The following is a 19,248-nucleotide window of genomic DNA, read 5'->3' as shown; positions in this document are numbered from 1 at the left end:
GATCAGTGACAGTGGACAGGCTGGCTCTGCTGACCCGCAGGACCATCATCTTGTGTGCACAGTTGGCTGAAGGAGCAGTGGTAGTACCAAGGCACATGCCTGCGGTCCTGGGCACTCCATTCACTGGCAATCCATGAGAACTTGTCTCATGGCCACAACCTGACTTCAAGGGAGCCTGAGGGTTAGCGACGTCCTCAAGGGAAAGGGGACAGGAACTGGTGTCTTCCTGGGACCGGTACAGGCCGAAGCCCTGGAAGCTGGCAGTGGGTCAGGGAAGAGATTATGGACAAGAAGGTGCTGCCTTCTTCCCACAAAAAGAATAACCCAGACCTGAGCAGTGGGGTGAATGAAGAGTTAAAGTTAAAACAGAAGACCGTGGAGTGAGGGCATGCTTGCGCAAGCAAAGGTCAGAGCGGCCTCTGGCTGAAGGGACTGTGTTCATCTGGAGTAGGGGCAGGCTGAGCTGGCTGGGCGCCTCCCTGCAGCTGCTGATACTTGTCTGGGACCCCAGAAAGCTAGGGGTTGGAGGTGAGGTTTTAGGGAAGTGATTGGTGACATCTCTTAGGAGTAGCACTATTAAATGATGACGCCGGAAGATGTGCTTTCTCGCTATTTGCTCTCTGCCATGTGAGGACCCAGCAAAGAGGCAACCAATCGAGCGGGGAGGGAGGGAGTGCCTCAGACCCTGGGTCAGCTGCACCCTTGATCTGGAACATCCCTGTCTGCAGAGCTGTGGGAAATAACTGTGGTTGAAGCCACTTTGGTTATAGAAGCCTACCTGGTTACAATTGGTCTTCACCAAGGCAGGGTTTCTGTGTGAGTTCATGTGAAGGCACATTCATTCAGCTCGGCGCGTATGGATGTGTCTGGTTGGTTCCCCATTCCGGGTGGGTGCCACGTGACTGCATACATGTGCCACTTGAGTGTCCAAGTCCATGTGGGCCCGTATGTAGGCATCCCCATCTCATGCCCCTGCCCAAGGGACTGTGCATGTGGGCATGACTGGGTACCCTGGGGCCTTAGGAGCTTGGTGTCTGTGACATGCGTGTCTCAGTGGCCAGTGCATGCATGCAAGATAGCCCTGCGTGCACACCCAGGTTGTGTGTGCACATGGGGGGAACATGGTAACTACACACATACCCCCCTCTGTCTGGGGCATTGGTACTGAGTGAACCCATGCCAGCATACAGAGTAAGTGTGTGCTAAAGGGAGTGCATATGTGGACACCCAGATCCCTCCACACAGGTATATGTGACCCAGGAACTCTGGGCAGGGGTCAGGTATGAGAGTACCCTGGAGTGTGGGGGAGTTTGGAGGGGTGTGGGTACCCAGACACAACCTTGGAGCCACCCAGACTGAGCCAGAGCAAGCTGGGCTCTGCACCAGGCACATGGAGGCCTGTGGCATGTTTTGGTGCCAGCGTGGGGCGCTGCCAAGGGTGCGTTGGCGGCAAGTGTGTGCGTGTGTGAACGGGTGTGTGTGTGTGCATGTGTGTGTAGGAAGAAGCGTTCGTTCTCTTAGACCTTGCTTCTTTCTGTGGTTTGGTTTCTATAGAGACACTTCCTGTGGCAGAGAAAAGAGGTAGTGAGCTGGTGTTTCAGGATGTGAAGGCCTGCAGAGCGCAGCCGGGCTCTCTGCTGCCTGCCTGCCACAGCACAAGCTCCGGCGGTGCTCCCCACAGTCCCCATGGTGGGTGGCCCCCGCAGCGGGGACCCGTGATCGGCGGCAGTATGCCAGGGAAGCCCAAACACCTGGGCGTCCCCAACGGGCGCATGGTGAGTGTGGGCTGGGGGCCACGAGGAGGGGTGGGCACACCCAGGGTGGAGCCCAGGAGGCACACCCGGTGGGGCTGGCCGAGAGCCCATGGGCCACTAGAAGGGTGGGAGAAGTTGTGTACAGACAGCGGCAGGCAGTGGGGCCTAGAGCCTTCAACCCAGAGCCCTCCCAGAGGTCTCTGCCTGGTGGACCCTGGGGATGAAACTAGAGATGAGCAGAGCTGCTGGTCCAGCCCCGCTACAGCCTCACCTGCTGTAGTGCTTGCCTCACCTGGAACTGCCTGCATGGTGTGCCCTGTGCCCACATCCACCCACGTAGTGGCCCCAACTCCCACTCCTCACTCAGCCTCAGCTCTCTCCTCCTCACCCCATGCTCCAGGCACACGAAGTCAAGGTTTAGGGCAGCCTTGGTTAGGTCACTGCGCTCTAGCCCTTCCTGCCCAAATCTTTGGCCAGCTTTGGATGGTCATCAGGTCAGGTTGGGGCCTCTTCTTCTGCCTGTCCCATCCCAGGATTCAGGTAGGGCAGGGGGAGCAGAGGGCTAGGAGGCCCCTGACTGGGATGCCCCACCCCTCTGCCTGGCCGCCCTCCTTGGCTGGCTCCTCCCTTCCATCCAGCAGGGAGGCAGTGAGGCAGGGCTTTACTTCTCTGCCATGGTGCCAACAACCTTGGGAGAGAACCAGGTTAAGAGGGCCAGACAGTGTCCTGGCCCCCAACCAAGCCCCAGCCTCAGGCTACGGGACAAAGCCAATGGTACCAGAGAGACCTGGGTTCCAGGCCTGGCTTGAGTGTCTTGGACCCTCCGTTTCCTTAGCTGTAAAATGGGGGGAAGGCTCTGGGAGGCCTCCTGAGGGGGTGAGTGGGTGATGACTCTGCCCATTGTGGGGGCTGCCTCAGTGCCAACCCACTGTGCCCTTCCTCCTCACTCAGGCAGCTGAGCCATACCCTGTCCCCGTCCCGCCTCCCGAGTCCCAGAGCTGCTTCCATCTCTCCTTCTTCCAGCATCTTCTTCCTGCCCAGTCCCAGGCTAGCTTAGGGGGCTGAGGACATACAGGACAATTCTAGGCTGGCTAAGTTTTCCTTTTGCCGTCTGCCATCAGCCTCACACAGAGAGAATTCCAGAAGGTCTTACCTGCCTTGCACTTCCCACCTGGAGGCATGAGCTCCATGTCTGGACCTCCCCAGTTCTGTCTCCAGTCTCATTAACCCAAAGACTCCCCAGCTCCTCTTAGCACTTGCGCTTGTCACACACAGGTTCCCTTCCTGGCTCTGCTCCAAACACTGCTTTCCCTTGAGGGCCACAGACCGACTGCTTACTGGTCACCAGGCAGTTTTCAGAAGCCACGCTTGGCTGGGGTGGGAATCAGTAGACAGGCACGGATGTGCACCTGTGAACCAGGTGCCCATGCCCTCCCAAAAGTCACCTTGCAGGGACACCATGCTGCTGAGGGTGGCTGACAAATAGAGGGATCAGAATTCCACACCCACCCCCTGCACTGCCTGGCTCGGGTCCTCCGCCCCACCTCCCCCATGCCACCACCATCGCCACCCCTGTCCTTCGTCACTCCCTGCAGAGGCAGCTTTGCCTGTCAGCCTCATCTTTCTGCCACTCTGCTTGTCAGGCAGCTGCAATGAAACCTGTCACCTAGCAAGCCCCCAGCGTCCTCCCAGAGACGCCTCACCCAGCCCCTCACTCACTCACTCATTCACTTGCCCCCCTGCAAGCTCTCGGGACCCAGGCCCAGCAGGCTGGGGCTGCTGTCCTGACCTCAAGAAGCTCCCAGTCCTGGCAGGGCACAATAGACCTAAGCAGGAGAGGCCAGGATGAAATCAAACTGGGAGCTCAGGCTGCAGGTCGGGAGTAGAGCTAGCCGGAGGGGGCATGGTGAGAGACCAGCAACTTCCCTGGGGTGTTCACGCACCAGGACCTGGCCAACGTGCAAGCTAGAGAGAGATGGCTCAGGCCAGTGCCGGGATGTGAGGACCCATGGGAACATGGCCTGAAGGGAGGCGGAGTGCTGAGCCTAAGGAGGAGCAGTTGGTTCTGTTGCTGGCCTCTGCGGGTAGGAACACTCAGTCTTCCGTCAGCTCAGGCCTGGGTGCTCCTGTGTGTGATAGTCTGCCAAAGGGGACCAGGCTGGGGCTTAGTGCCACAGGCCTGGTGGGGCTGAAGGAGCAGGTGCCCAAGATGGTGCAAGGGGAGAGTGCCCAGCACAGAGACTCCTCAGAAGCCTGGCCCTTCCTGCCAGGTCTGCCTTACACCTCCTCCGATTGGCCCCTACCCACCTGCACCCCTAGGGCTCAAAGCCTGGGTCCCCGACCTCCCCCTCCCTCATAATCTCCTACCCAGAAAGCTGGACCTGAACAGGAAGTCCTCCAGTTCCAGAGTCGGACAGACTCGGCTTCAGATCCCAGCCCCGCTGCTTCCACAGCCTCTCAGCTTCTAGGGGCCTTGGCCTGCTGGTCTGGGAACAGAGGTGTTCATGCCAGCTGCACATGCATGAAAGCAGGATGCCCGTCACACAGTCAGTGCTCAGGGCAGTGGGGGAAGAAGCAGGGCGTGGCACCTGACCCTCACCTTGGCACCCTCAGCTCCACCCCCATTTTCTTAAAGCAGGTCATGGGCAAGCTGAAATATACCCAAGTCAGGGTTGGGGTGTTGGAGTGCCACATCCTTCCTGGTCTTTTCTTCCATTCACTCACTCCTTAGTAAGCAGAGGTGGAGCGAAGCCACCAGCTCCAGCGAGCTTCCCCAGGCCTGGTTTGCACGGCCCCTGCCGTAGGAGGCCGCTCAGAGAGTGGTGTGCCTGATTTTCTCACTTGTGGGGCCTTACTCAACCACAGGCCTGGGAGGGTGGGCATGCTGAGCCCTCATGCCAGCACCCCTGGAAGAGAACAGGCTTGGAAAAAGTAGGTGTTTGTCCCAGGTGGCAGGACTGGAACTGGACTGTGTCCCCATGCCCCTCCTATCTTTGCACTTGGGTTCCCCCAGCATGCTGGCAGCACCCAGCAGGGTAGGGGGGAGCTCAGGCTGGAGAGCTGCAGGTGGCCGCACCTGCAGGGTACAGGGAGGTGTGCCAGGGCCAGCGCCCCTGTAGTTCTTTCAGAGGTCCTGCCCATAGGAGAGGAGAGACCAGATATAGGTGGGCACTGGTGATGGGGGGAAAGGGGTGTTTGGGGGTAACTCAGACAATGGGCAGAGGTCCGGGAGCAGTTCAGTAGGGGGAGCAGGAGCAGAAGCTGGGACAGAGGACATAGCAGAGCTGAAAGCACGAATGGGCAGAGGTGTGTGTGTAGGGGGAAGAGCCAAATCCAATGAAGCATTAGAAAGAGAAGGGGTGAGGCTAGAGGGGGCTCAGTAGTTAGGTGCCGGTAGGATTTTAGCTGTGACCTGCAACTTGCCTTGTAACTTGTGTGTTGGGGGGAAAGGGCAGGACCTGGAGGGGACCCCAGTGCCTCTTACCATGCACTCAGATAATCAATAGCAAAGAAGATAACATCCCTGGGGGGGGGGGGGACAGACGAAGCTTTGGCCCCACCCCTCCCTTTAGCCATCTCCTGGCCTACCAGGCTCTGTGCAGGGGTGAGGCATGGGGAGCAGGGAGGGTAAGGATGAGGCAGACTCATTGCCTGGGAACCTGGGAGAGGGCGGTGATGGCATCCCCACGGCTGGGAACACAGCTGCAGCTGCACAGCAGCAGCTGGGGGAGGAAGCCGTGGGACAGCGCGCGTGCGTGCACACAGGATGGAGAAGCTGCCTGCCGGGAAGGCGGCCAGTGGCCCCACCTGGTCCCTGGGCCTGCCGGCTGACAGAACCAGGGAGGGGCAGAGGGAGATGACCCTGGGATACAGAGGCAGGGCTGCAGAATATGTGGTCCCATGGCCAGCCACACTCTACATCAGTGCTGAATTCTGACTGGGTCCTTCCCTCTGTGTCCAGGGCCACCAGTGGATAGCTCCAGGCCCCCACAGTATCTGTAGCACTCCCCGTACCATCACTATATGCCAGGCAGTATCCTGAGGCTTCCCACATGTATTTAACTCATTGTATAGTAGAGTCCTTTGGCTGCTGATTGCCCCAATGTTTGAGGAATACATGGTGGCACAGAGAATTTAAGCACCTTGCCCGAAGTCACACAGCACAAAGGTGTGCAGTATCTGCCTGCCACTACCTCCAGGAGGGATGTAGGTGTGTGCAGCATGCCTGGGTGGCCTCTGAGGAGCACCTGAGTCCCTTCTGGAGGAGACTCAGTGCCAGCCAAGGCTGCCACCCCAGAGGAACTTCAACATACTCACAACATCCCAGTCCTAAAAAGAATACAGAAAGCCTAGGTTTTAGGTAGAGCCTCTCAAGTTGGAAAAATGGGGCCACTTTAAAAAAAAAAAATTTATGTTTATTGGAAAGTCAGATTTTACAGAGAGAAGAGACAGAAAGGAAGATCTGTCTACTGGTTCACCCCCAAGTCACCACAGTGGCTGGAGCTGAGCCAATCCAAAACCAGGAGCCAGGAGCTTCTGGGTCTCCCATGTGGGTGCAGGGTTCCAAGGATTTGGGTCGTTCTCTGCTGCTTTCCCAGGCCATAAGCAGGGAGCTGGATGGGAAGTGGGGCTGCCGGGATTAGAACCTGCGCATATATGGGATCCCAACTCATGCAAGGTGAGGACTTTAGCCACTAGGCTACTGTGCCAGGCCTGGGACCACTTTTAAATTCAAAGGCCGGGATAACAATAAGGCCGTACAGGTCTGCTGAGGCTGCCCTGCGGCAGTGGGGGCAGAGAAGGGGGATGCCAGTCCCAGGAGGGTAGGTTGCGTTGAGGAAAGGTGTTCTGGGGAGGTGTCTGTGGGCCTGGGGATGGGAAGAAGAGACGCATGACAGAGTGACAGGGCCTGGGCGGGGAGGGGGGGTGTAGATGAGAGGGAGGGAGCAGTTGGGTGTGACTCAGGTCCTGGTGACAGGAAGACAGGCTGAGGGAAGCTGGCTCGACAAGGGGACTCCTTTCAGGACGGGCTGAGTTGGCAGGACCTGTGGGACCTTTGTGTGCATGCGTCGGGGGAAGAAGTCAGCAGAAATCAGCTCTGTGTGTGTTTGGAGCCAAGGTCTGCCGGGTGTGGGGGGTAGAGTCAGGGAGGGGAAGGAGCCACCTTTCACGGGGAAGCTGGGGCAGCTGCTAGGAAGGGTGAGTGAGAGCTGAGGGAAATCCCTGTAGGTCATTTCAGGAGCAGGGCTTTCTATGTCATTGGTGCCTGGGATTCCCAGGGCAATGCCAGCGGTCTCTCCAACACGAGCCTCCCCGCGCTGCGGCCCACACCAGCACTGGTCCCAACCATCTCAGGTGCTTGGTGCTTGGGGCCGCAACCACCTCGGACCTCCCAGGTATCTAGACTTTACAAGCATCTTGTGTCTGGCCCAAGGTGGAGTGGAACCCAAAGAAAACCCTGGGCCCGCAGGAGAGGAAGCAGTTGCCTTAGAGAGGGAATTGGCTACAAAGACACCTGTTCTCTCATAAATGCAACAACCACCCTTGGGTGCCAGCCCTTGCTACTGGCCGGCTGCCTTTCTACTTGCTACAGTAAAGGGATCCTGGAGTCCCAACAGCCCCAGAAGGCAGTTGGCTCTTGTCATCATTTCCTCTTTACGGATGGAGGCCTGTCCTGGTTAGCTAGCCAGGTTGTCTGCAGTTGCTCGGCTAGGAAGCGGCAGAGACAGCACTCAAGTTACCAGGAGGGAGCTGGGGACCATGGGAAAGGCCCTGGTTTCAGAGGCACATCAGGGTTGGCAAATGTTGGACGGGGAGCCTGGGGAAGCCGGAGCCCAACCCTGACCAAGCAAACACGGGCTGTATAGGTGGACTGGGACAGAGCCAGTCCCCTGTGTCTGGGTCTGGAGCTGTCCCCAGGGCTTCCTCATTTGGGCTCTGCTCTCTGACTCCCCACTGTGCTCTTTCCCTAGGTTCTGGCTGTGTCAGATGGAGGTGAGCCAGGGGGCTGGGAGGGCAGCAAGGGAAGTGGACGTGGTGGGGCTGGCCTCTACTTGTGGCCTTTCCTGGGGAGGTACCTGCAGACTTGATAGGTATCTACAGACCTTGTAGGTACCTCATACAGGGTTAGGGGGTGGGGCGGGGGAAGGTAGCAGAGTTCACCCCACTCTCTGTTCACCCCCGCTTTCAGAGCTGAGCAGCCAGACGGGGACCCAGGGCCAGGGTGAGGGTCGTGGCAGCTCCCTCAGCATCCACAGCCTCCCCAGTGGTCCCAGCAGCCCCTTCCCCACGGAGGAGCAACCTGTGGCCAGCTGGGCCCTGTCCTTTGAGCGGTTGCTACATGACCCTCTGGGCCTGGCGTACTTCACTGTAAGTCCTGGGGTGCAGTGGGGTGGGGTGGGTGGGGAGGGAGAGTGCCTGGTGGGGCCAGAGTGGAGGCTGCCCCAGGGTGGGTATTTGGTTGGCTTAATCTCTTGGCCACACCTGTGTCTCTCCGGCCACACCCCCTGATTGGGGGTGTCTCTGTCTCCCTGGCTCCCAGGAGTTCCTAAAGAAGGAGTTCAGTGCCGAGAATGTAACTTTCTGGAAGGCCTGCGAGCGCTTCCAGCAGATCCCGGCCAGCGACACCAAGCAGGTGGGGGCAAAGGAGAAGCTGGGGCCAGCAGAGCGGCTGGGACTGGACCTGGGCCGCACCCCGACCCGTTCCTTCTATCCCTTCTCCCCAGCTAGCTAAGGAAGCCCGCAGCATCTACCAGGAGTTCCTGTCTAGCCAGGCGCTGAGCCCAGTCAACATCGACCGGCAGGCCTGGCTCGGGGAGGAGGTGCTGGCCGAGCCCAGGCCGGACATGTTCCGGGAACAGCAGCTTCAGGTGAGCGGCTCGGAGGACAGAGGACGTGGCCCTGGGAGAGGTCTGGGGCGAGGCCAGGTCTGGGGCAGGGCCATCCATGTCCGGGGGCGGAGCCTGCGTGGAAAAGGATGCAGGAAGGGTAAATTTAAATACAGGGACAGCAGAGGGGTATCAGGGCAGTGAGGTAGGCTGGGCTGGCTCCCAAGAACTGTCCAGGAGGGCGTCCCAGGCTGGGGCCGGGCCAGCTGCCTGGCTCAGCGCGCCTTGGCCCCTGGTCCCTGGTGCCAGCTTAGCAGCTGCTCACTTGCAGATCTTCAACCTGATGAAGTTTGACAGCTACGCACGCTTCGTCAAATCCCCGCTGTACCGCGAGTGCCTCCTGGCTGAGGCCGAGGGGCGTCCCCTGCGAGCACCAGGCTGCTCACCCCTCGGCAGCCCCAACACTGCGAGGAAGGTGCTGGCGCCCGGTGCGGGAAGGCGGGCCGCGCGAGGCGGGGGCACCCCGGGGATGCGGGTTGGCCTGGACTTGGTCAGCGTTTCCCCTTGTACTGCCCACAGAAACCGAAGCTGAAGCCTGGAAAGTCGCTGCCCCTGGGCGTGGAGGAGTTGGGGCAGCTGCCATCTGCGGATGGGCCGGGTGGCCGCCCGCTGCGCAAGTCCTTCCGCAGGGGTGAGGGCAGGGAGAGGCCGCCCAGGACCAGGAGGAGGAAGCAGTGAGGGCCACTTTGGGCGCTCCCTCTTCATCCTCTTCACCCCTCCCCACCTGTCCTGGACCATCCAGGTCTGTGAAAACCCGAACACCAGTCCCAGAGACCCCTCGCTCCCCCCAACCCCCATCCTGCGGAAGTGGGGAGCCCAAGCCACGGCCCTGGGGGCTCCAGACCTGAGATGGGGCGCGCCACCTCACTGCTCACTACAGCGTCCTTTCCCCCAGAGCTGGGCGCCGTCACCCACTCAGCCTTGCGCCGGGAATCTCAGGGCTCGCTCAACTCCTCAGCCAGTCTGGACCTCGGCTTCCTGGCTTTCAGTGGGAGCAAATCCGAGGTGAGCCAGATGCCAGGGAACAGAGGGGTCAGGTGTCCAGTCAGACCCTGTGCTTGAGGTCCTCATTCCCGCCTCCTAGTGGGCTCTGCTTGACCCGCCCCTCAACCTCCTCCCTCCTGCCCTGGCCCCACTGGTTGCCAGCACGTTGTGTGAAGGCTGGACAGGTGCCCAGGTGTACATGGCATGCGGGGAGCAGGGTTTGGGGAGAGATGGGCACACCTGTCTCCCAGTGCTGACATGCCTAGGTGTGCCCATGTGTCTTCCTATAGATGGTCTCGCCCTGCCTCCAGGTGTGCCCCGTCAGGGAGCTTACCTGTCCCTGGGTACCACTCTGCCCGCTCTTGCATGTGACCACATAGGCTCCTCTCACTCCTGCCCAGAGTCAGAGCCACAGGAAGAGCCTTGGCGGTGGCCCCGAGGGGGACAGTGACAGCCGGCCAGGAAAGTACTGCTGTGTGTACCTCCCGGACGGCACGGCCTCCTTGGCGCAGGCGCAGCCCGGTCTCACCATCCGCGACATGCTGGCCAGCATCTGTGAGAAGCGAGGCCTCTCCCTGCCAGACATCAAGGTCTTCCTGGTGGGCAATGAGCAGGTACAGACCCGGCCGGGCCGCAGCTCCCACCTCGGTCCTGACACCCTGGGGCCCATCATGCTCCAAGTCGTCCCTGCCATCCTCCCCTCCTTGCCTGCAGTCCCCATCACTCTCCGCCCCAAGCCTCATGCCTGAGTCCAAACCAAAGCCCCTACACTCGAGTTGGACATCCACTCCCCTCCCACCCCAAGAAGACCTGTGGGTCCCGATACCCAGCCTGGTTTCCACTGGGTCCTTTAGCTTGCTGTGCTGTACCGGGAGCGTAGAGGAACATGGTGGCTGGAACCAGGATGTGCCCCTTATTCCTGCAGTTTGGATGCCTTTGTGGGGAGTCCCCAGCTCTTTCTGCCCACTGTAGAAGTCAATTCTTCCAGAAAATCTCTCTTGGGGGGTGTACATTTCCAGCTGGTGTCCAGAAGGCTTTGTGGAGGAGGCAGCATGAGTGAGGATGGTGAAAGGGTTGCCTGGCCAAGGCAGTAACTTAGGGTAAGCCCTCCCAGGGCATGCTCAGGGCCTGGAGTGCAGGAGTGGGAGACACCCTACCCCCCAGGCCGTTAGGGCCCAGATGGGCTTTGGTGCAGCTAAATATAACATCACCACCCTGTCTCCACCTGTCCCTTACCATCTGAGAGGGTTGCCCCTGCCCCCACCCCTGGGCTACGCCAGACATTGGGGCCTTGGCGGTACTCTTCATGGCCAACAGTTCATGTCCTAGCCAGAGAGGATAGAGAGAGGTAAGTGTCCGGAAGGGAACAAAGCCTGGTGACCCACTTAGGTAGGGATGGAGAATTCTCAAGGAAGCGAATGCTTGCTCATGGTCTGGCGGCGTTTCTCAGGCTCGAGGGCCAAGGGGCAGGTGCTGCCCGGGTCGGCGACCAGGGCCTGGAGCCTGCCGAACCACTCCATGCCTGCAGCATCCCCATCTTTCCCAAAACTCAAGTCACCGGGCTCTGACCCCAGTCTGGCCTGTCACCCTATCTACCCCCCATGACTTCCCTTCTCCCTGACCTTGAGCCCACCAGGGACAAGAGGTGGCTCCCAAAAGATGGCTCTGGGCTGAGCTGGGGGATTCTTAGACCCACCCTGGCATTTGCAGAAGGCACTGGTTCTGGATCAAGACTGCACCGTGGTGGCCAACCAGGAAGTGCGGCTGGAGAGCAGGATCACCTTTGAGTGAGTGTCTTCTCCCTCCTCCTCCTTCCCCCAGGCTGCCACCCAGTCCCTAGCCACCGCCTGCCTCTCTATTCAAACTCAAACCCCTCTGGGATGGGTCCCAGGAGACACAGGGGGCCCTTCTTTAGCCCTCGGGTCTCATGCAGCCTGGAAGTGGTGGCGCTGGCGCGTGTAGTGAGGATCTCGGCTAAGCCCACGAAGCGGCTGCAGGATGCCCTGCAGCCCATCCTGGCCAAGTACGGCCTGAACCTGCAACAGGTGTCACTGCACCAGGTGCGCGCAGTGGCGGGGCCTGGGGCGGGCGGTAGGGGTGGGTTGTGGGCTCCTGGCCATGCGGGTCGCTGACCTTTCCCGCAGCCAGGCGAGGAGCAGCCGCTGGACCTGGAGAAGCTGGTGAGCTCGGTGGCCACCCAGAGGCTGGTTCTGAACACCCTTCCAGGTAGCGGGAACACTAGTTGTGGCGGAGGGGTGGGGTGGAGGGGTTGATCTCTGGAGGCGGCTCTGGCGCAGGAAAGCAGGGAGTGGGGGTCCCAAGCTTGAGGCCAGCACTGAGCTGTGGCGCCCTCTGCCGCAGGTGTGAAGGTCGTGGAAACCAGCAGCAGCTCTTCCTGCCATGGCCAGGTGAGCACGGCCAAGACCACCCACCCCTCCTCGCCGGGTGGTGCTCCCGGGAAGCGACAGAGCTGTGACATCGAAGGTACACGGAAAGGAGTGTGGCTGAGGGCTGGGGACCCAAGACACCAGGGCACTGAGGTTGTAGGGGCTGGTGAGGGAGGCACCTTTGAGGTTTATGCTGAGGCAGTGGTGTGACTGGTTGGAGCTGGTGGAACAGGAGGGCTGGGAGGGCAGCCAAGGAGGCTGAGAGCCTGGCTCTGGCTGCCCTCAGGACTGGTGGAGCTACTGAACCGGGTGCAGAGCAGCGGGGCCCACGACCAGAGGGGCCTACTGCGTAAGGAGGACCTGGTGCTCCCCGAGTTCCTGCAGCTGCCTGCCCCAGGGCCCGGCTCTCAAGAAACTACATCACAGACTACATCAGCCATCCCGCCTGGCGCGGGACCCTCAGACTCCACTGCCCGTCCAGCCCTCTGACGGCGTCCAGGCTGGCTGCATGGCACCTGGTGGGCCACGCATGCCCTTGGCCCATGCTGCATGCCCTGTCTGTGCCCTGAGCGTCCCTGACTCCTTCCTGCTGTGGGCTGGTCCACAGGAGTTGCCAGGAAGGGGTCTCCACCTGGGGAGCCAGAGGGGTGGCCCTGGCCGTGCTGCCTGGAGGGGCTGGTCTCCTCCTTGGGGAGCTGGGGATGCAGGTGGCAGGGGCAGCTGGATTTGTCCTGAGTGTATGATATTGTTATTATAATGGTTATTATTCTGCCCTGAGCTGTGTTCTTCATGCGCCGCCCTGCCCTACAGTCTCCACCTCACAAACCAAACTGCCTCTGCTGCCAAGGTCAGTGCCAGGAAGCTCGTGGGGACCTCAGGATGTGCCTCCTGACTTCCTGTTTTCAGCACTCCCTTCCTGACTGCACAGGAGATGGGTGTGGTGGGGAGGAACACTGTGGGGAGCCGTCGCTCTGCTGCCCCCAGGTGGCAGCACGAGACCACCCACTATTCTGGCTCCTGCTGCTCTGCACACAGGACTCAGGGTCCGTGGGCTACCTCGCTGGCCTAGGGGCCATGGTTGTTGTAGGACACACAGTTTCTCACCCCGGCCGCCTTGGCTTTGCACAGGCAGAGGAGGCGGCCAGGAGCTCCAGGAGGACCCAGGCCTACAGGAAGAGACGCCAGTTCAGCCCCAGCCCCGAGAAGAACCTGCAGAGCAAGCAGGGGGCCTGCAGGAGCATTACGGGGTGGGGAAGTGGGGTGCAGAGGAGGCCAAAGGAACTCAAGGTGTCACACCAACTGCAGGTCTTGGATCCTATACCCTTGACCCTACCCCTCTCATCTAACTGTGGGACACATCAGTGGGGTTGGCTGGCCCAGTCAGCTTCCCTCTGGGGACTTCCAGCCCTCCACCCCTCAACCCATTTACACTACTTTGGCTGCCCTGGTGGGCTGGTGACCCTAGACAGGCCAATCAGAGTACTCCTTTTCCCAAGACAGTCAAGTACTCTATTCTTCCAGCCAATCAGAGTACTCCATTCTCCTAGCCAGATAGATACTGCATTCCTCTGGCCAATCTATGTTTGGTTGGAAGGTATCCTCCCACCTTATTTGTGGCAATCACATTCCCATGCTGGTGCTTTTCTGTCCTCTCCTGGGGATTGGCAGGGAGGACCTAAGTGAACAGACCCAGGAGAGCAGGACTGGGACTCCTGGCACAGTTTACCCGGCACTCTCGCAGGCCACTGCCAGGCCTCCTTCCACCAGGCCAGAAAACGCTTTCTGAGGGTGTGAGCTCAGAGCTGGCTTCTGGGATCGCACAAGTCCTGTTTCACTGAAGACCCCCCCTGGAGTGCTGGGAGGAGCCTGCCCTGACCACCCTCTGGGCAGGGCTAAGTCAGTCCCTACAGCCATCCTCTCCCACAGCTCCTCCTGTACCCCATAATCACCCTGCCCCTGACTGAGCATCATGTCTGATGGGAGGGTCTAAACAGCAAATCACACCAGCCCGGGAGGGGGCACTGGGGTCCTAGCAGGGGCTGCAGGCCACCAGAGTTGCAGTGTGGGGCCATGGCAGAGTGAAAGCCAGCCCTGGCCCTGCTCCGCAGCCACAGGGAAGCAGAACTTCCCCCGTGGCCTAGGGTACCAGGGGCTGTCTCCCTAGAACTGGCAGGTCCTGCAGGCCAAGGCCACCCTTCACCCAACCCTCTGCAGACTCCACTAGTGGTGCCATCTCCCTTAGGGACCAATGGGATTGCCACAAGTGGAAGAGCTGCCTCCAGCAGGGGTAGGAGTCACCTTTTAGCAAGTTCCTGAGTGAGCTGGCTCCATCCTTCAGCACTGTTGTCCACCCTGTGAAGCAGGATGGGGTAGTGACCAGTGCTCAAGCAGAGGCTGGAGCCACCAAGACCCCTGGTAAGCAGCCAGGGCCTTCCATGTGTAGAGAGGCAGGGTACATTGAGCCCAGTTGGGGGTTGGCTGCATGTGAGCCCAGCCATGGCCCCAGAGACTGGCTGGCTCCTGGGCGTGGGGGACTGTTCCTGCAGCGGGGGGGGGGGGGCTATTGTTGACCCCAAGCTGGCAACCAAATGTGTCACAAATGATCGGCCTGTACCCTGCAGCATCCAGAATGGGACATAACCAGTCTAGATGGGGAATGTGCCAAGCTGTGCTGCTGCTCGGGGACGGAAAGCAGAGCAGTGTGTGAGGCATGAGGTGGAGGGCTGGGATGGGGGGAGGCAGGGGCAGTGGCCAGAGAGCTTGCTCTTAGACTGACTTAAAAAAAAAAAAAGATTTATTTATTTAATTTTTTTATTGAAGAGGCAGATACACAGAGAAAAGGAGAGACAAAAAGAAAGATCTCCCATCCGCTGGTTCACTCCCCAAGTGGCCACAATGGGTGGAGTACAGCTGATCTGAAGCCAGGAGCCAGGAGCTTCTTCCAGGTCTCCCACACAGGCACAGGGTCCCAAGGCTTTGGACCATTCTCTACTGCTTTCCCAGACCACAGAGAGGGAGCTGGAAGGGAACAGGAGCAGCTGGGACACGAACAAGTGCCCATATGGGATCCCAGCAGATGCAAGGTGAGGACTTTAGCCACTAGGCTACCATACTGGGCACAGATTGATTTTTTTTTTTAATATTAAAAATTTTTTTTCATTGGAAAGGCAGATATCCAGAGAGAAAGGTCTTCTGTCTGCTGGTTCACTCCCCAAGTAGCCACAACGGCCAGAGCTGAGCTGATCTGAAGCCATCGCAATAGGTCCTAGACTAACTCATAACCTGTGAATCCCATGGTTCAGAGATGGCTTCACTCTGTCTCACTGTGGGGGACACTGTAACCATGGTAATCCCGTTGTCTACACTTGCAAACGTGTGGAGAAGGAAGGGGGTTTTTGGAAGGAGGCATGGGGACATACCTAACCAGGAGGCAGGTGAGGATCCGGAGTTTTGTAGGTCACAGGAGACTTCCACTTTGGCGTTCTGCTCTTTCAAGGACATGTGGTTTGCCATCTTGTGCTAGTGAAAGAGTTCCCTGGGGCACCGCTAGGTCACTGCTGGCTGCCCACTGTCACCAGGACCCTAACTCTTCAGCGCTATGCCATCCCTGCCCGTGGGTGTGGCTGGGTGTGTCTTCTGTCTTAATGCCCTCATTGACCCCACACAGCCCTGAAGCAACCCTGAGCTTTTATATATATATTTTAAGATTTATTTATTTTTATGGCAATGTCAGATATACAGAGAGGAGGAGAGACAGAGAGGAAGATCTTCCGTTTGATGATTCACTCCCCAAGTGACCGCAACGGCCGATCCGAAACCAGGAGCCAGGAACTTCCTCCAGGTCTTACATGTGGGTGCAGGGTCCCAAGACTTTGGAACGTCCTTGACTGCTTTCCCAGGCCACAAGCAGGGAGCTGGATGGGAAGTGGAGCCGCTGGGATTAGAACCTGTGACCCTACGGGATCCTGGTGCGTTCAAGGCGAGGACTTTAGCCGCTAGGCCACCGCGGCCTAGAGAGGGATCCAGTTTTTAGAGAGGGATCCAGTTCTTTCCTGGGTGCCTCGGTGTCTCCCCACACTCCCTCAAGGTGTGAGCTGTCCCCTGTTGAGCCCCATGAGGCCCCATCTATAGGGGGAAGGGATCACAACAGGACCTTAACCCCCTCTCCTGTACCTGCAGCAGGGCCTAGGGGCCTGTGCTGAGCTGTAAAGTCCTGGGGGCGGTGGGCGAGGGTGATGGGATGGGGAGGGGGAGCTGCTCCTGCTGTGCTGCTAGCAGGGAGAGGCGTCTACCTACATCCTTCACATCCTCTCAGCTCTCCCTGCACAGAGGCCACGGGCCAGTAGGACAGGTGTGACACCCTCCAGGATGCCCGTGGGACCAAGTCCTGTCTCTTTTCTTTCACTCTGCCCAACAGGCTTGGGCCTGAAGTGGAGACCAGCCTGCAGGACAGGGCAGTCAGGTAGCAAATCAGGTTTCTCAAGAGCAAAGCTTTTCATGAAGACAAGAATACCAAGTGTGAGAAAGGAGATAAGGAAATGCTGGCTGTGCCAACTCAGGAAGCTCTCAGGATGGTAATAGCCCCAAAGCTAACCGCTATTTGCTTCTGTAATTCCACTAACCTGCCCCCACCAGTGCTAAAAATAGCTGATGAAATGCTCAAAATAGCTGATGCAAGTGCTCTGTTAGAACTCCAGAGGAGCCCGGCCATTAATGGAGCACTCTAGAATAAAATAAAGGCCACTTTCTTTCCACAAGTGGCCATAGAGTCTTTGTGGTCAATTTCCATCACAGGGCTGGCAGAAGGGTGGCACGAGGTGGCATGGGCAAGCCTAGCCATGTGGTGGCCAGGGTAGGGGTGGGGAGAGGAGGAGGCTGCTTTCCTGGCAGCCCCGCTGGACATGCTGGCTCAGCAGAGGGCCGCAGTTCCCTGGGGGCAGCCGGCTTTACCCATGAGGGCGACCCCAAGGTGCTCCCTGCAGGGGGCCAGGCCTGGCAGTCACATGAGGAAGGCCGGGAGGGGGAGGAGTCCGTACACTGGGCTACACTGAATTAGGAGCAAGGAAGGCTGTGAGCAAGCTGCACAACTCTGGGGAGCACCATTCATGTTCTCAGGGGTCCCAGTGGGTCCAGGGGAGCTGGGAAGATGAGTGTGCGTGTGTGTGTGTGTGTGTCGGGGGTGGGTCTGGGCTGCAGGACCGCTGGAGTATCTTGTCTCCAGGGAATTGGTCAGAGACAGGAAACCAGGAGAGAGGTTGCCTGCAGCCTGGCTAGCTGGCGGATCAGCCTGGGCAGCCGCTGGGTCCGTAGTGTTGCTATTGAAGAAACATGGATCCCAGGCCAAAACTGGGAACCGGGTCCGAGGAGCTAGGATTGGGAACCCAGTGCACACAGCCGGGGATGGTGCCTTGGTCGCTTGTGGTCAGCAGCCTTGCTCAGGCCCCAGGCCAGCGTGAAGGGCGCAGGGCTGCGTCTACACGGCAAGTGAGCAAAGCAGAAGAGGTTTTCTGACAAAAGCCCAAAGCAGCTGCAGCTCCTTTGGCCATGGACTTTGACCTGGTCAGTAGATGAGTGACCAGTACCTGGGCCACAGGTATTAATCATTACACAGGGTGCTTATGCCCCAAATGTCTCTAAGGTGTCCTTTAGGTCAGCTGGTCTGGCCCTGGGCCCACAGGAGGAGCCCTGACCCCTCCTTTCGGGAAGATGAGACCTGGGCAAGACAACACATAGGATCCAGCCTGCTCTGGGGTGGCCAGGTTGAATTCCAGGTTCTTCAGCAGGTGGAAAAAGTCAAGAGGGGTGCCAAGAGGGACACTGTTCTGTCCCCAACAGAAGATAGTGGCCTATTTGTGGCAACTCCATGACACATGCATGGCTCAGTTGGTTAACCCTCCACCTGCAGGCGTCAGGATCCCAAATGGGTACCAGTGCATGTCCTGGTTGCACCATTTCCCATTCAGTTCTATGCTTGTGGCTTGGGAAAACAGCAGAGGATGGTGCAAAGCCTTGGGCCACTGTACCCTCATGGGAGACCCAGGAAAAGCTCCTGGCTCCTGGCTTCAGATCAGCTCAGCTCCAGCAACTGTGGCCACTTGGGGAATGAGCCAACGGATGGAAGACCTTTGTCTCTCCTTCTCTCTGTATATCTGCCTTTCCAGTAGAAATAAATAAATCCTTTAAAAACACACACTGTGGGAAGTGGTCACGGCACGTGCCAGATATCCCATGCTCTATGATGACCACATGCTTGGTGACTCCATAGACTACAGGTACAAAGGGACACGGCTCCTCTGCCTATACCAGTGGCCAACCCAGACAGTCCCTGGACGGGAGCATGGTGGGGGCACTTGAATGCCGCCTTTCCGTTTCAAGCATTAGATTGGTTGTGCTTAGGGAACAACCAGACAGCCCCGAGGCGGCGGAGGAGCTGGCCATGCCTGCTGCCGCTGCTTGCAGATCCTGGACAGCACGTACCCCTGATCTCGGGGCGTCTCTCGCTCTGCACCTCTTGGAGAATGTGTTCCTATGGGTATGATGATGTCCAATACCCATCAGCCTCTCACATTCACACTAGCCCTGCTGTCTCCTTCCCCACTCAGGGCCCCCTCCCTCCCCTGGCCCTGCCCATATCAGCTGGCCTCTGCTTGTCCGATCCACTATTTTCATGTGACCTGACCCTGCATTTTAGAAAACTGGTCAGCCTGTCTCAGAACCCGAGCCCTCCTGCCCATTCCTCCTTTAAATGGGGGTGCAGCTTCCTAGGTCTGGCCTCAGTCAGGCGAGGCAACAGGAGGCCAAGTCAGCGGACTGGACCGGGTACTAGGCTTTATGCTAAGAGGTTTGCATGGCAGGAGGGAAGGAGGGGCGGGAGGAAGTAAAAATGAGAGAGGGTGGGGCCCCCTTCTGGTAATTGAGGGGCTATCTGCAGCACTGGCATCCCATAGAGGCTTCCGGATAAAGCTCCTGGAAAAAGCAGCAGAGGATGGCTCAAGAGCTGAGGCCCCTGCACCTACATGGAAGACCCTGATGGAATTCTTGGCTGCTGACTCCAGCCTGACCTAGCCCTGGGTTTTGTAGCCATTTGGGGAGTGAACTAAGCAGACAAATCTCTCTTTCTCTCTCTGTTACTGCCTTACAAATAAGTAAAAAGTCATTTTTAATAAGAGGCAGTGACATGATTATTTCTAGTTTGAAAAGATGACTGGGGGACCGGTGCATTGGCCCAGTGGCTAA

General features: G+C 58.7%; 1 protein-coding gene across 2 annotated transcripts; it reads left to right on the top strand.

The window, feature by feature from the left end:
- Positions 1 to 1,602: 1,602 nt before the first annotated feature.
- On the top strand, positions 1,603 to 12,648 carry RGS14 (regulator of G protein signaling 14). Of its 2 annotated transcripts, none has more exons than XM_058677568.1 (14): positions 1,603 to 1,775; positions 7,727 to 7,748; positions 7,945 to 8,123; positions 8,296 to 8,388; positions 8,480 to 8,623; positions 8,913 to 9,056; positions 9,161 to 9,272; positions 9,537 to 9,646; positions 10,027 to 10,239; positions 11,336 to 11,412; positions 11,541 to 11,685; positions 11,770 to 11,851; positions 11,987 to 12,109; positions 12,299 to 12,648. In XM_058677568.1, the coding sequence occupies exons 1-14, from the start codon at positions 1,731 to 1,733 to the stop codon at positions 12,499 to 12,501; spliced, it is 1,692 nt and encodes a 563-aa protein (XP_058533551.1). In that variant the 5' UTR covers positions 1,603 to 1,730; the 3' UTR covers positions 12,502 to 12,648. The 2 variants fall into 2 exon arrangements, with proteins under 2 accessions (XP_058533551.1, XP_058533550.1); XM_058677567.1 differs by having other exon boundaries at positions 1,604 to 1,775; positions 10,006 to 10,239; positions 11,559 to 11,685.
- Positions 12,649 to 19,248: the final 6,600 nt, after the last annotated feature.

Source organism: Ochotona princeps, chromosome 19 (assembly GCF_030435755.1).
Source record: "Ochotona princeps isolate mOchPri1 chromosome 19, mOchPri1.hap1, whole genome shotgun sequence".
NCBI classification, from domain to species: Eukaryota; Metazoa; Chordata; class Mammalia; order Lagomorpha; family Ochotonidae; genus Ochotona; species Ochotona princeps.
This window is presented reverse-complemented; position numbering and strand designations above follow the sequence as displayed.